Source organism: Monodelphis domestica, chromosome 7 (assembly GCF_027887165.1).
Source record: "Monodelphis domestica isolate mMonDom1 chromosome 7, mMonDom1.pri, whole genome shotgun sequence".
NCBI classification, from domain to species: Eukaryota; Metazoa; Chordata; class Mammalia; order Didelphimorphia; family Didelphidae; genus Monodelphis; species Monodelphis domestica.
This window is the reverse complement of record NC_077233.1, coordinates 85523243-85536091: the sequence shown is the minus strand read 5'-3', so window position 1 is coordinate 85536091 and position 12849 is coordinate 85523243. Positions and strand designations below refer to the sequence as shown.

Sequence of the window (12849 nt, the reverse complement as noted above, 5' to 3'; positions counted from 1 at the left end):
ATATTTTGCCATTTAATCAATAATCACTGGTGAATTGAAATGATTACTCAAGATGTTGTAAGAAAATGTTTTCCCATGTCCTGGCCTAAAATTTTCCAAATATTTGTGAGATAAGCAGGAGAGTTTAAGATTTAGATCAGAATGTACACTATGGAGGAAAAAACTGAGAGTAAGGGGTACCAAAATTTAGCAAAACTTTGAGTTAACTTTTTAAAGACACAGTTTAAAATAAGGATAAAACTAACTTGGAAGTTCTTCCTAATTCACAAATAGTTGTATAAAACCCCAATAAAGCAACATAAACCGAATAAGATTATTTCCCTCTCCACCAGCCTTCTTGTTTTCAAAGGAGAAATACATTACAAAAGATCAAACTAGTACAGATTTGACTAAGACTAGCAAGAAGAATTTTACATAATTTTATCAAATAGGCCAGGATTGCAGAACACACAAAGTATGAGGAAGCACCTAGAATCTCTGTGATTCATTAGCATAGAGATAACACCCAAAGATGAAATAGTAACAAAACTAACAGTGTAGCACTGTTGTGTGCTTCTTTTCTGAGACTCTTAGGACACAGAATATTCATTTAAATAAACCAATAGAACTAATGACATGAAAAAATAATGGTTACATAAAAAAACTTAAAAGGTATGAACGTTACCTGGGCCAAAGAAAAGATGTAAAGTCCCCAGTGAGGAAACCACACGACTAAAACAGCTGTCAAAATACATTTGAGAATCACTGACAGACTTTCAGCAATCACCTGCAAAGATATTTTTAAAAAAGATTAACTTTAGCTTTAAACTAACAAGGACAATTAGCAAAATCTGAGAAGCCCACATAAACTTCCTAAATGTTTGTTTACAATATTACTTTGCTTATTAAATCCACTATTCATAAATTATAATAGTAAAGGTCAATTTTGACCTAGTCTTCTTCTAAGACACTGAATGAGCTTTTCTGCACTATATCATATTTTCTTTCCTGATTCATTTAAGTGCAAAACTAGAAAAACCCCTTTCCCCAATGCAACCTTTTCTCTCTCTCTCCCTCTCCCTCTCCCTCTCCCTCTCCCTCTCCCTCTCCCTCTCCCTCTCCCTCTCCTTCTCCCTCTCCCTCTCCCTCTCCCTCTCCCTCTCCCTCTCTCTCTCTCTCTCTCTCTCTCTCTCTCTCTCTCTCTCTCTCTCTCTCTCTCTCTCTCCTCTCTCTCTCTCTCTCTCTCTCTCTGCATTTTCTTCATACACTCCTTGTAGACCATGTACTAACCTTAAGCCTGACCAACATATATGCTTGTGCTAAGACCCAGAAAGGTTCTCCTAAGAGTTCAATCACTGCAGAAAGACCAAATGCTGCCACTCCAACTCCATAATTGGGTACTACATTAGGATCAGGCACTTCAAGGATCTGGAACCAGACCCAACCCAGGAACAAAGACCAAAATAAACCCAAGGGAACTCTAGAAGAAAATTTAAAAATCTGTATTAAGGAAATTCAATATTATCATGAATTCAGAATATAAAATTTAATATTAGTATATATAACTCATACAGGAAATACAGCTGTATTAACTAATTATAGAAGCTTCCCAAGATGTACTTGAAAATTAAAAATACTTAAAACATTTTGGTCCTGTGACCTTTAAACCATTAACTAAAAATATATGGACCAGTATCTTCATTCAAAAAGAGAAAAGAATTCAACATACAGTATTCTTTTTTAAAATACTTTCCAAATTACTCAAATGTGACTAAGCAGTTAACAGGTTTTTCTCCAAAAGAACATAGACGCCCACTAGCTCTACAGAGAATTACCCACTTGAGGCAAAGTTATGGAAATGCAGCATTTGAAAACTACCTAAATCACCATCTGCCTCTCTCCCAAGGATCTGTCTTCATGAAAGCCATTAACTTTTTCAGTTGAAGTAATGAGCTCTTGAATCTCTGAGACACTTCTAAAAGGCTGAGAACTGAAACCAAGTAGATACACAAAATTGAAGAAAGATACAGTAAAATATTTTTAGACATAAAGCATCAAGACTAACTTATTAATAATTGATTCTATATGGCCAAGAAAATGAAAAAGAGGAAGAAAAAATAGTGAAACTGTTTAGGTGTATCACAGGGCAATTACAGGATATCTGGATATGGCAAAAAGCATGATTAGTAACAAAATCTTAGGAATTCCAAAACAAAATTAAGTTCATTAAGGCAATCAAAAGATGCTCCTTCATCAGACAGGTTTCTCTTCTTCCCAGCATAACCTGTTGTTCTAAGAAATCACATGTGAAAACTAAAGTCAAAAATAATCTGGTTTTAATTAGGTAGGAGCTACTATTTCATCAGATTTCTTAAATGCTTGGGCATCTCCTTTGATTAAGTCCTCTTTTCTCCACCAAATGATAACTTACGTTAGCCATAAGAGGTTGATTGTTTGGGTCCAATTTCGATCTGTCCTCCCACTGAGACATGCCCTACGGAATGCCTCTCTTGCTAAGAAGATGATAGTTGAGTAAAGCAATGTTAACCTAAAGAAGAAAAACAGGGAGCAGCATGATTGCACTTGTTTCTTCATAATAACAATTCCCAGGATTTTGCCAGTATTTGTCATAACATGACAAAATAAGATTTTGTAACAACTTATTGATGGTAAAGTATACAACTGTCACCATCAAAATTTTCCCAGAGGCCGCATCCAGGTGTGCATTGAGACAAAGTTGATGCACAAGAGTTTGTGCACACCTACATAGGTCATGATTATCTTTAAGACTCAAAGGAGAGGTAGTTAAGTAGCATAGAGAGCCAGGTCTGGGATCAGGAGGACCTGGGTTCAAATCTGGCTTCAGACACTTCCTAGCTGTGTCACTTAACCTCAATTGACCAGTCTTTGCCCCCCTTATGACTTAGAATTGATATCTAAGGTAAGGGTTAAAATAAAACAGAACTAAAGGTAGTACTAGGTTATTCAACAGTCTTCAGACTTCATAGGAAAAGATGTTTTTGAGTAAAGATGTACAGAACACCACTGGTTCTCTTGTCAATAGGTATGAACCTGGTGTTTCAGTTAGAGAGTATACAGAATCAAAGTGACACTCTGAACCACCAACTGGAATGAGACTGGTACAATTCAGCTTAACTTTAACTGAGTTTAGGACTGAACTGGGTCCTGTGGGGGAATACGGCAAAATCCTTGCCTATATCTAAAAGTATCATTAATTTCTTTTCTCTACTAGTGGAAGTGGGTGACAAAAGATAGAATGTCAGAGGAGCAGTTCTCTTCAGAAGTATGCAATCTTTTAGCAAACCAAAAGAAGTTTATGCCATAGCAGTCATTTTAAAGACTATTTTATTCTGATTGTTCCTCAGTTCCTCATTAGATTTTTCTAAAAAATGTTAAGGACTAGCTGCTTTGCTCTGTGATTAAGCAAATCACTATCCTTTCTCACTCCTCATGGAACTTCTTCCACTGATGTCAGAACAAATACATAGTTTAAATCAGAGACATGTTTATACTGAATCACCCTATACCCCTCCACAAATTTCTTATGGGGCTCTGAGGGCACACAAAACAGGATAGCTGGCAGGGAAAACAATCCATGTGTCCATTCAAACTCAAATCAATTATTTTCTCAACTGCTCTAGTCACAATTTTTCCTTACTGCAATAGTAAAAACAAATGACAGCAACAAACACCATCACAATATAAGAATTGACAAGGGGAAACATATGTACAGCTCCTGAAATAAGATGACAGGCTGTTATAGACTATAAGTAGAGATATTAGTTATAGATAATGCTAAAGTGTGTTTCTATTTACCTTACATTTACTATTCCAATTATTTCCTTTGAAAGAAATCGGAGTATAAATGCATTCAAACCAAAGGTAATCAAACGAAACAATGCCTACAAAAGAAAAAAATGTTAGAAAAGAATCCTAGTAACATTGAAATTGCTGTCATATGAACAAAGATACAATTTCATTAAAATCATGTAAATAATATAAGATGAATTTACAAAGTAATTACTTTTAAAAAATGTACTGTATTTTCATTTTCTTTTTAAATATCCTTGGAGGAGGTATGAAAAGGTACCCTGAAAGTATTTTATAGCACTCCTATAATACAGAAAAGGCTATTATAGAGCTATTAAAGGGTTATTTTCATGTAAAAATACAAAAAAAGAGAAATCTAGTTTTGGAACCACACTAACATTCCCTCCAACTGAAAAGCTGTATTCTATTTATAAGTAAAATACATATGGTATTTGAGCTATATAGTAGGGCTTAGCCAACTCAGTACAAGAAATACAGAAATCAATTGGTTGGTGTTACTAAGGTTTCATTTAATGAGTCCAATGAGCCATGTAATTAATAAGTTTGTACTTCAAACTGCCCATTTATAAAATAGGGAAGGGGAATATCTCAATCTTTCCATCTCAATACTTGGCACTGATCTAACTTATTTCATTCTTAAAGCAAAATAAATCAAAACTTTAGGGGAAAGATATGATAATTAAGCCAAAGTAACATAACATTGCTGCTTAAAAGCCTTTACTGAAGGGTTGGTGTCTGGGGATAATGGAAAAAGCATTAAGAAAGGCCATGTGTCATAGCAGATAGAGCCCAGAAAACCTGGTTTCAGTTCCTACTACTAAACACACAAATCACAATGTCTGATTAAATCACAAGTTTGGTTGATTAATTAAGTTGGGCTAAGAGTAAAAACTTTTTTACTCTGCCTCCTCTTCAACAAATCACTTGCTTCAGTTCCCTTATTTGTAAAATAGGGCAAATAAGTTCTGAATCACTTACTGGGTTGAGTGAATATCAGAGATGAAAGCAATTTGAAAGGGTTAAAAGCACTGTATAAATGAAAAGCATTACTATTTTCATCCCTTCTCCTTTTCCCTCTTCCTCACTAGTGGAAGCACTGGTAGGAGCTCAATACTTGCAGAAGTATAGGTATAGAGGCAGCTGGGTAACATAGTAAACAGATGCCAGGCCTGGAGTCTAGAGGAGCTGGGTTCAAACACTTTCTAGCTGTGTGATCTTGGGCAAGTCACTTAATCCTTATTGCCTAGCTTTGCTACTCTTCTGTCTTAGAATTGCTACTAAAACAGAAGGTAAGGTTAAAAAATATATAGATATAAATATAAAACTATCACCAACATTTCCACAGGTGAAGTGGAGAAACCATACAAGACTGGGTAAGGGCATTTTAAGAATGCTAAATATTGATAGAGAGCCATTGCCTAGCCCTTGCTACTCTTCTGCTTTGGAACCAATAATCATCATCAATTCTAAGAAAGAAAATAAGGGTTTAAAAAAAAGAATGTTGAATATTGAGGATATTGTCAAATCATTTATCTATATTCCAATTCTACCCTCCAAGTCAAATGAGATTTTCAAGGAAATACAAGGCACTAAATAATTTGTGTAACACAGGCACTAAATAAATTGTGGGTACAAAGAAAGCAAGAGATATAATTGCATCATCTTCTAAATCTACATCCACATATTAGAAGAAGAAATAATGTTTTTACCCTACTCCTAGATTGTGTGTCCTTGTACCACTTGTTCCTTCCCAACATCTTTAAATATTTACCTTGTCCCTTTTGATCTAAGAAGCAAATCTCTAATCAAATGTTTATTAAACAACTGTAGGCACAAAACACTTCCCAGGGTGCTCTACGAAAAAAACTTCCACAGTTGAATTCATATCTGGAGAAGGTTATGGTGGATATATTCAGGACAAGATGTAAACTACATATTAACAGAGAAATGGAATGTGGAGGGAAGAAAACAAAAGTAGCTCGGTGTAGAGGAATAAGTACTAGATCTAGTTAGAAGATCTTTAGAGCAAATACACCTCTTTGGTTTCATTTTTTGAAGGGACGGGACAAGATTTCTAAGGTCCTTTTTGGCTCTAAAACCTTTGATTAAAAATTAGTAAACAAACATAGGAAACATGGTTTTTATAATTCTTTAAGTGCTTAGAGATATACAGTATGGTCCAACTTGTATATTCTACTTATAATTTTTTCATCTGATTGAATCAGCAATTTAAAAACCTCACACAATCTTTTATGAATCTACAATGTATATTTTTAAATCTATTGTCCCATCTGATTTTTTTTAAACCCTTACCTTCTGTTTTAGATACAATAGGTTCCAAAGCAGAAAAGTGGTAAGGGGCTGGCAACTGAGTGAGGTTAAGTGACTTGCCCAGGGTCATATAGCTGGGAAGTATCTGAGGCCTCATTGGAACCCAGGACCTTTAGTCTAGGCTAGGCTTTCTTTCTTCTGAGCCACCTAGATGTCCCTGATACATTTAATTCCCTCAACCATCTCCTTGGACTGGCTGGGCACAGTGTTTTAAAATTAAAAAAATAAAAATTGGCTCCCTTCAAAATATAGCTGTCTAACCTTGGGAAAGTCACTCAAAAACTTCAGCAAGTCTAAGTTTTCTTTTCATTTAAAAGGAGAATAATGCTTAAATAATACTGACCTCCCAAAATTCTTGAGAAAAGTTTAGATTAAGTGCTTAAAGATTAATATCAATGTTCAACTTATTATTTCCATTTTCAGAGGGGAAAAGATGGGAGTCTAGAAACCTGGACCTGTCACTTGGCTTGCTGCTAGTGGCAAGTCCCTTTCTTTCTTCTTGTAAAATGAAAGGATTTGACAAGATCTCTAAAGCTTCTTCCAGCTGTTTTTTTGGTATAATAGGGAATTATAATGGCACACATTTAGATAGTTCTTACTATGTGCCATGCACTGTGCTAAGCACTTTATAATTATCTTATTTACTCTTCATAACAACCTTGAAAGGTAGGTACTATTATCTTCTTTTTACAAATGAGGAAACTGAGGCAAATAGTGTTAAGTGACTTGCCCAGGGTCACTCATTTAGTGTCTGGGATTGAATTTGAACTGTGATCTTCCTGCCTCCAGACCTGGCGCTTGCATCACCAGCTGTCCCAATAAGGGTACTGAGGCCTTGTTCCATGAACAGAACTAGAGTCCCATTTCCAGGTTCAAGGGCTGCCCTCCACCCTGCCCCAAGTTGAACACGGGAAGTCAGGGGTAGGTCCCCGGCTCCTCGAACCCCTCTCTCGGGGGAAGTCCTAGGTCAGGCCCAGCAGCGAAGGACAAGGGGCACGGTGTAAAGGCGCTGACTGATCCCGGGGCGGCGCGCGATACCTGCAGCAGGAGCCCCGAGGAGGCGAGCCGGGCCGCCTGCCCCAGCACCTCGTGCCCATCGCGAGGCTCCCGGCCTCTCAACAACTCCGGGCCGCGCATCCCCTCCGCGGTCCCGCGCCGGCAGTTACCAGGAAACGCCGTGCACTGCCCGCGCCCCCGCCTTTCCTCCGTCGCACGGAGATGGCGTCACGCAGCGGTCGGCCCGCTGATTGGCGAAAGTGGCAAAGGGGGTGGGCTTCGGGGGGATCCTCAACGGACCAGCGCAGGTTTTCTTCGTTCTGTGAAAGTACTTAGTGTAGTCGGCCTTTAAAGAAGGAAACTGTTGTGCAGAGAAATCCCAAAGTCACATAGATAATTAGTCATATAGCTAGAATATGTATCCAACTCCTCTGGTTCCAGATACAGCTCTTTCCCCAAGCACCATGCTGTATTTTCATTCTGCTGCCAGTCCAGAAGGCCTGCCTGACAGAAGAGGCAGAGTGTGATCGACGGATAGACTTAAGGCTAGGAACTGGACCTGTAACGTCAGGGATATTGGGAGGTCCCAGAGGAGGAAATTACATCTACCATTTCTGCAACTTGGGAGTCTTAGAGGGTTGGTTAGCAGAGGGTTCTCAAATGTGGTCCAACGACCTCTGGGGGATCCTTGCTGGGCTACTTTGAGGCCAAAACTGTTTTCTTCATAATAATGAAACATTATTTACCTATTAAAGTACGCTTCCCCTTTCCAACTACCACTCTCTGTAAGGCTAGATGTTCCTCATATACTTCAACCAAAACAACAAATATAACTGAGAATTGAAGCCAGACATTCAAGCATCTGGCACAAATAGGCAAAATCATGCCATTCTCACGGTTTTTGTTTTGTTTTGGTTTTTGGTCTTGGAAAATGTTTTTCACAAAAATGTTATGTTAACATGTAATGGGATTATTATTTTTTAAAACCCTTACCGTCTGCCTTAGAACTAATATTGTGTATAGGTTCCAAGGCAGAAGAGTTATAAGGGCCAGGCAATGGGAGTTAAGTGCAGGGTCACATCGCTAGAAAGCATCTGGGATCACATTTGAACCTCGGACCTCCTGTCCCCAGACCTATATCTCCATTTAATCGCCTCAAAAAGTGAGACTTTTAGTGGTGATATTTCCACAGTAGGGAAGTCAGGAGGCAGAGATGGGGAGGGGGAGAGTTTCAGACATGGGGACAGCCAGAAAAATGCTTGAAGTCAAGATATAGAGTATGTGAGGAGTAGTAAGGAAGCCAGTGCCATGGTTCAAAGAGTACAAGTTGGGGTGGAAGGTATAAGACTAGAAATGTAGGACTGGGTTGGAATATGAAAGGCTTTAAAGTTCAAACAGAGGACTTCATATTTAAAACTGGAAGTAATAGGTAGTTACTATAGTTTGTTGAATGGAGTATGGAGTGGGAAGGAGATCTATCTGTTTTTTGGAAGATTAGCAACATCTGAGTGGAGGATGTTTTGGAGGAGAGACTTGTGATAGGCAGAAAAACTAGTAGGCTATTGCAATAATCCAGGCATGAAGTGATGAGTCGTTTTACAACAGTGGTGGCAGTCAGAGAAAAGGGATGATATCCCTTGATATCCAAGAGATGATATGAAAATAGACTGTTCAGGACTTGACAACTGATGTGTGAATGAGAGTGTCAAGATTGACATCTAGGTTTCCAACATAGGTCACTGGATGATAGTGGTATCCTTGACAGTATTAGGATAATTAGGAATTGGGGAGAATCTAGGGGAGTGGGAAGGCATTGAGTTCAATTTTGACATGTTGACTTTAAGATCTATAGGACATACAGTCTGAAATATCTAATAGGCCACTGAGATGTGAGACTGGAAGCCAGCAAAGAGCTTAGAGCTGGACAAGCAGATTTGAGTCATCTACATAGAAATGATAATTGAAACCATGGGAGCAGATAAGATAGCCAAATGAAAATGTATAAAGAGGAGAAGAGAAGGTCCAGGATGGAGTTTAGGTGGACACCAAGATTAGAAAGTGTGGCTTGAATGAAGCAAAAAAGCCTGAGGAAAGGTCAGAAAAGTGGGAAGAGAACCAAGTATGAGTAAAACCTAGAAACTAGATGATTCTAGCTGATATTGTCCTTTGAACCAGGGAGACTAAAGTTATGATCAGTGAAGAGACATTAGGGTCTAAAGTGATGTCCCCTACATCTCCCCAAACCACCCATTACCCAGAACTTTGTGCAGCCACCCTGGATGTGAATCCTTACAAACTTATGAGATGCTGCCTGACTTCGAGCAACCATACCCAGGGAACTTCATCATCCAAAATGCAGCCAACCACAGTTGAACGAGCAATCTTTCAGATTGTGGTAGCCCCGAGTCTGAGAACCATCAACATGGTCCAAGGCAGACTGGATCCAGACAGAACGAAGGCCCAAGGGCTGAGCATTTCTTCACAGAGAAGGCATTGAAAATGTAATAAAGGACAAGACTGTACAATTCATGTTCATGTTGTATTATAAAACCACTTTAGGAGAGCCATCCAAGAGGTTAGAAACTTTCCACTAGATCCTTGGCCTTTGCAAGGATACCAGCTGAGTATGGCTACATATTCAGCTACAGACCAACTTATCTTTTCTATATATAATGTTTTAATAACATCCTTTATATTATACCTCATGCATATAGTGAGCAGGGTCCAGAAATGATTAGCAAAACAAGATGAACCACTTCTAGGATGTTGCTCACAACCCTCAATGACCCTAAATTTCTCCTTGAAATTATTAATCATCATTTTAATATTAATATTCTTCCAATGAATTCAATTGTTGGTCATGGCACACTACCCTTTACGAGGACTTACAGTTGGAGGTCATTAAGGACAGCAAAGACATGCATAGCTTGTGTGAATAGGCTATAACACATTACCAAAGAAGACTTGCCCAAGAGAAGTGGTCTTGTCCTGATATCTGTGAGATATTGAAGGAACAAGAGGAAAGCCTTCCATTTGTTGAGTAGATCCTAGTGAATGATTTAGAGAAAGAAATTGCACTATATTCACGGTCTATGCCTTAGTTCCATGTATTAGAAAGACATTTGGGATACTTCTATATAACCTCTGTAGGGTTCAGCATAGCACTGAGCACAGAACAGACACCCACCAATAAATGCTCGTCTATAAAATCTGAAGTTGGACCAGATCTCAAACCAGTTGCAAAGGGAAGTTTACAGTATTTCACCTCAATCTAAAATTTATGGCACTAATGGTGATGAAGTAAATTGGTTCAGTAATTCTGGAAAGCAATTTGGAGCTTTACCTCAAAAGTCACTAGGCCTACATTCTAAAGAGATCAAAGAAAGAAGAAAAGGACCAATATGTATGAAAATATAGGATCTTTTATAGCATTTATAGCATCTCTTTTTGGAGTGGTAAATACCTGAAAACCAAAGGATTACCTATCAACTAGGGAATGGCTGAGATTATACAATAATAACATTGCAAAGACAACTTTGAAAGATGTAAGAACTATGATCTATGTAGTGAACAGCTATAATTCCAGGGGACTAATGATGAAGAATGCTACCAACAAAGAGGTGATGGACTCAAGATACAGAATGAGACATATTTTTCAATATGGCCAATGTGGGAATTTGTTTTCTTGCATGTGTATATATGTGTGTACATATATAAAAATACACACATGTATATATGTATATGTGTATATATAGATACATTATATATATATATACATATATATATATAATTTTACCATGGTTTTATTTTTCTAATGGAGGGGAGAGATAAAAGGGAAAGAAAATTGTTAATTGATATGAAAAGTTTGAAACATTTTACAGCTTGGTAAGATATAAATGCAGATAATTGTAATACACAATAACATATAATAAGTGTATCAGAAAGGTAATAAACAGGTAGTTTATTCTAGTCTTTGAATTGAGAAACAAAGATTTAGACATTCAAAATCTGGGTTCATTCTATCTATTCAGGATGATTACTCCTCACATAAATTAAATTCCTGACCTCTATTCTTGTTAGCTCTGCCTCTTAACAAAAATAAAGGAAGAAAAATAATTGGAGGAATATTGACTGTTCATGTTTGGGCCTCACCAATATAATAGAAATGATGATTTTACCTAAATTAATTTCTAGATTTCATGATTCATCATTCCGCTGACCAATAAATTACTTTGTAGAGGTGGAGAAAATAACCAAATTCATATGGAGGACAAATTTCAAAGGAAATAAAATAATTTCTTGAAGTAACAGTGAAGGGGGAATAACACTTTCAGATTGCAAACTATTTTACAAAGCAGTAATAAAAAACTATTTGACATTGGTTTAAAACAAATAGAAAAGCAGATTAGGAATAGACCAGGAAAGCAAGAATTTAAAACAATCTTAACTCAGTAACCCAGGATTTGATAAAGTCAAGAACATAAGCTACTTCTGGAATGACTTTCTATTTGACAGAACTGCTGAAAAAACAGAAAGGCATTTTAGAAAAAGAAAAAAAAAGGTATAGACCGGCATCTTAGGAAATATACTATAATAGGTTCCAAATGGTTACTTGACCAAAATACAAAAGGTCACCTAGTATAAAAATTGGGGGGAAATGGAAAAAGGTTCCTTTTACAACTATGGCTGAGGAGAATTATTTGCCAAACAATGAATAAAGGAGACCAGAAATGATAAAATGGGCCATTTCAATGACATGAAATCAAAAGGCTTTTTCGTGAACAAAATGACAAGGGAAGGGAGAAGGAAAGTCTCAATTGGTAAAAATATCTTTTCATCAAATATTTCTGATAAAATCTCATATAGAAGCTATATAAGGAATTCTTGTAAATAGAATCATCTATAACAAATAACTACTGTTAAATTATCAAAGGATATAAGCAAACAGTTCTCAAAATAAATATTATAAACTATTAGCAACTATATGAATGATTTCTTCAAAACACTAATATTAAGAGGAATTATCATTAAAACAACTGAGGTTTTACCTCACACTCAGCAGTTAGGCAAAGATGACAAAAGATGGGAATAATGGAATAATCAATGTTAGAGAGGCTTCAAGAAGACACACACTCATATATTATTGGTAGAGCTATAAAGGGGTCCAATTGTTCTGGATTTTAATTTGGAATTATACAAAAAAGTGACTAGACTAAACTATACCCTCAGATTCAGAAATTTCCCTAGTGGGCAAATATACCAAGGAGGCCAAAACACTTATATCAAAAATTTAAAGCAGCTTCTTTTTTGTGGTTGCAAAGAATTACAAACTGGGAAAGTACTAAATACATTACACTATATGATTGTAGTGGGATATTAAAATATGCCATAAGAAATAGTGAATATAAGGAATTCAGAGAAATATAGGAAGTCATATGAAATAATGCAGTAAACAGAACTAAGAAAAATGATTTAAATGATGACAATGAAAAGAATAATTATATGAAATTGAATGCTGTTTAATGATAATTATTGTTCTTGGCCTTGATGAAATGAGGAGGAAATACTCGCTCCTTTTATTGGTGAGGGTTGGGGAGTACAGGTGTGGAATGTTGCACACACTGTCAAACTATGCTCAATGTGTTGGTTTTGCTTAACTTTTTTCTTTATTACAAGGGAAAGTTTACTGGA

General features: G+C 36.9%; 1 protein-coding gene across 1 annotated transcript in view; it reads right to left on the bottom strand.

The window, feature by feature from the left end:
• Positions 1-7382, bottom strand: part of RFT1 (RFT1 homolog) — a 58276-nt gene extending 50894 nt beyond the window's left edge. The window contains exons 1-5 of the mRNA XM_001380155.4: positions 7201-7382; positions 3817-3902; positions 2411-2527; positions 1270-1459; positions 665-766 (exon numbers count right to left, since the gene is read on the bottom strand). Coding sequence (XP_001380192.1) covers positions 665-766; positions 1270-1459; positions 2411-2527; positions 3817-3902; positions 7201-7299 — 594 coding nt within the window. The 5' untranslated portion in view covers positions 7300-7382. The remainder of the gene's footprint in view (positions 1-664; positions 767-1269; positions 1460-2410; positions 2528-3816; positions 3903-7200) is intronic.
• Positions 7383-12849: the final 5467 nt, after the last annotated feature.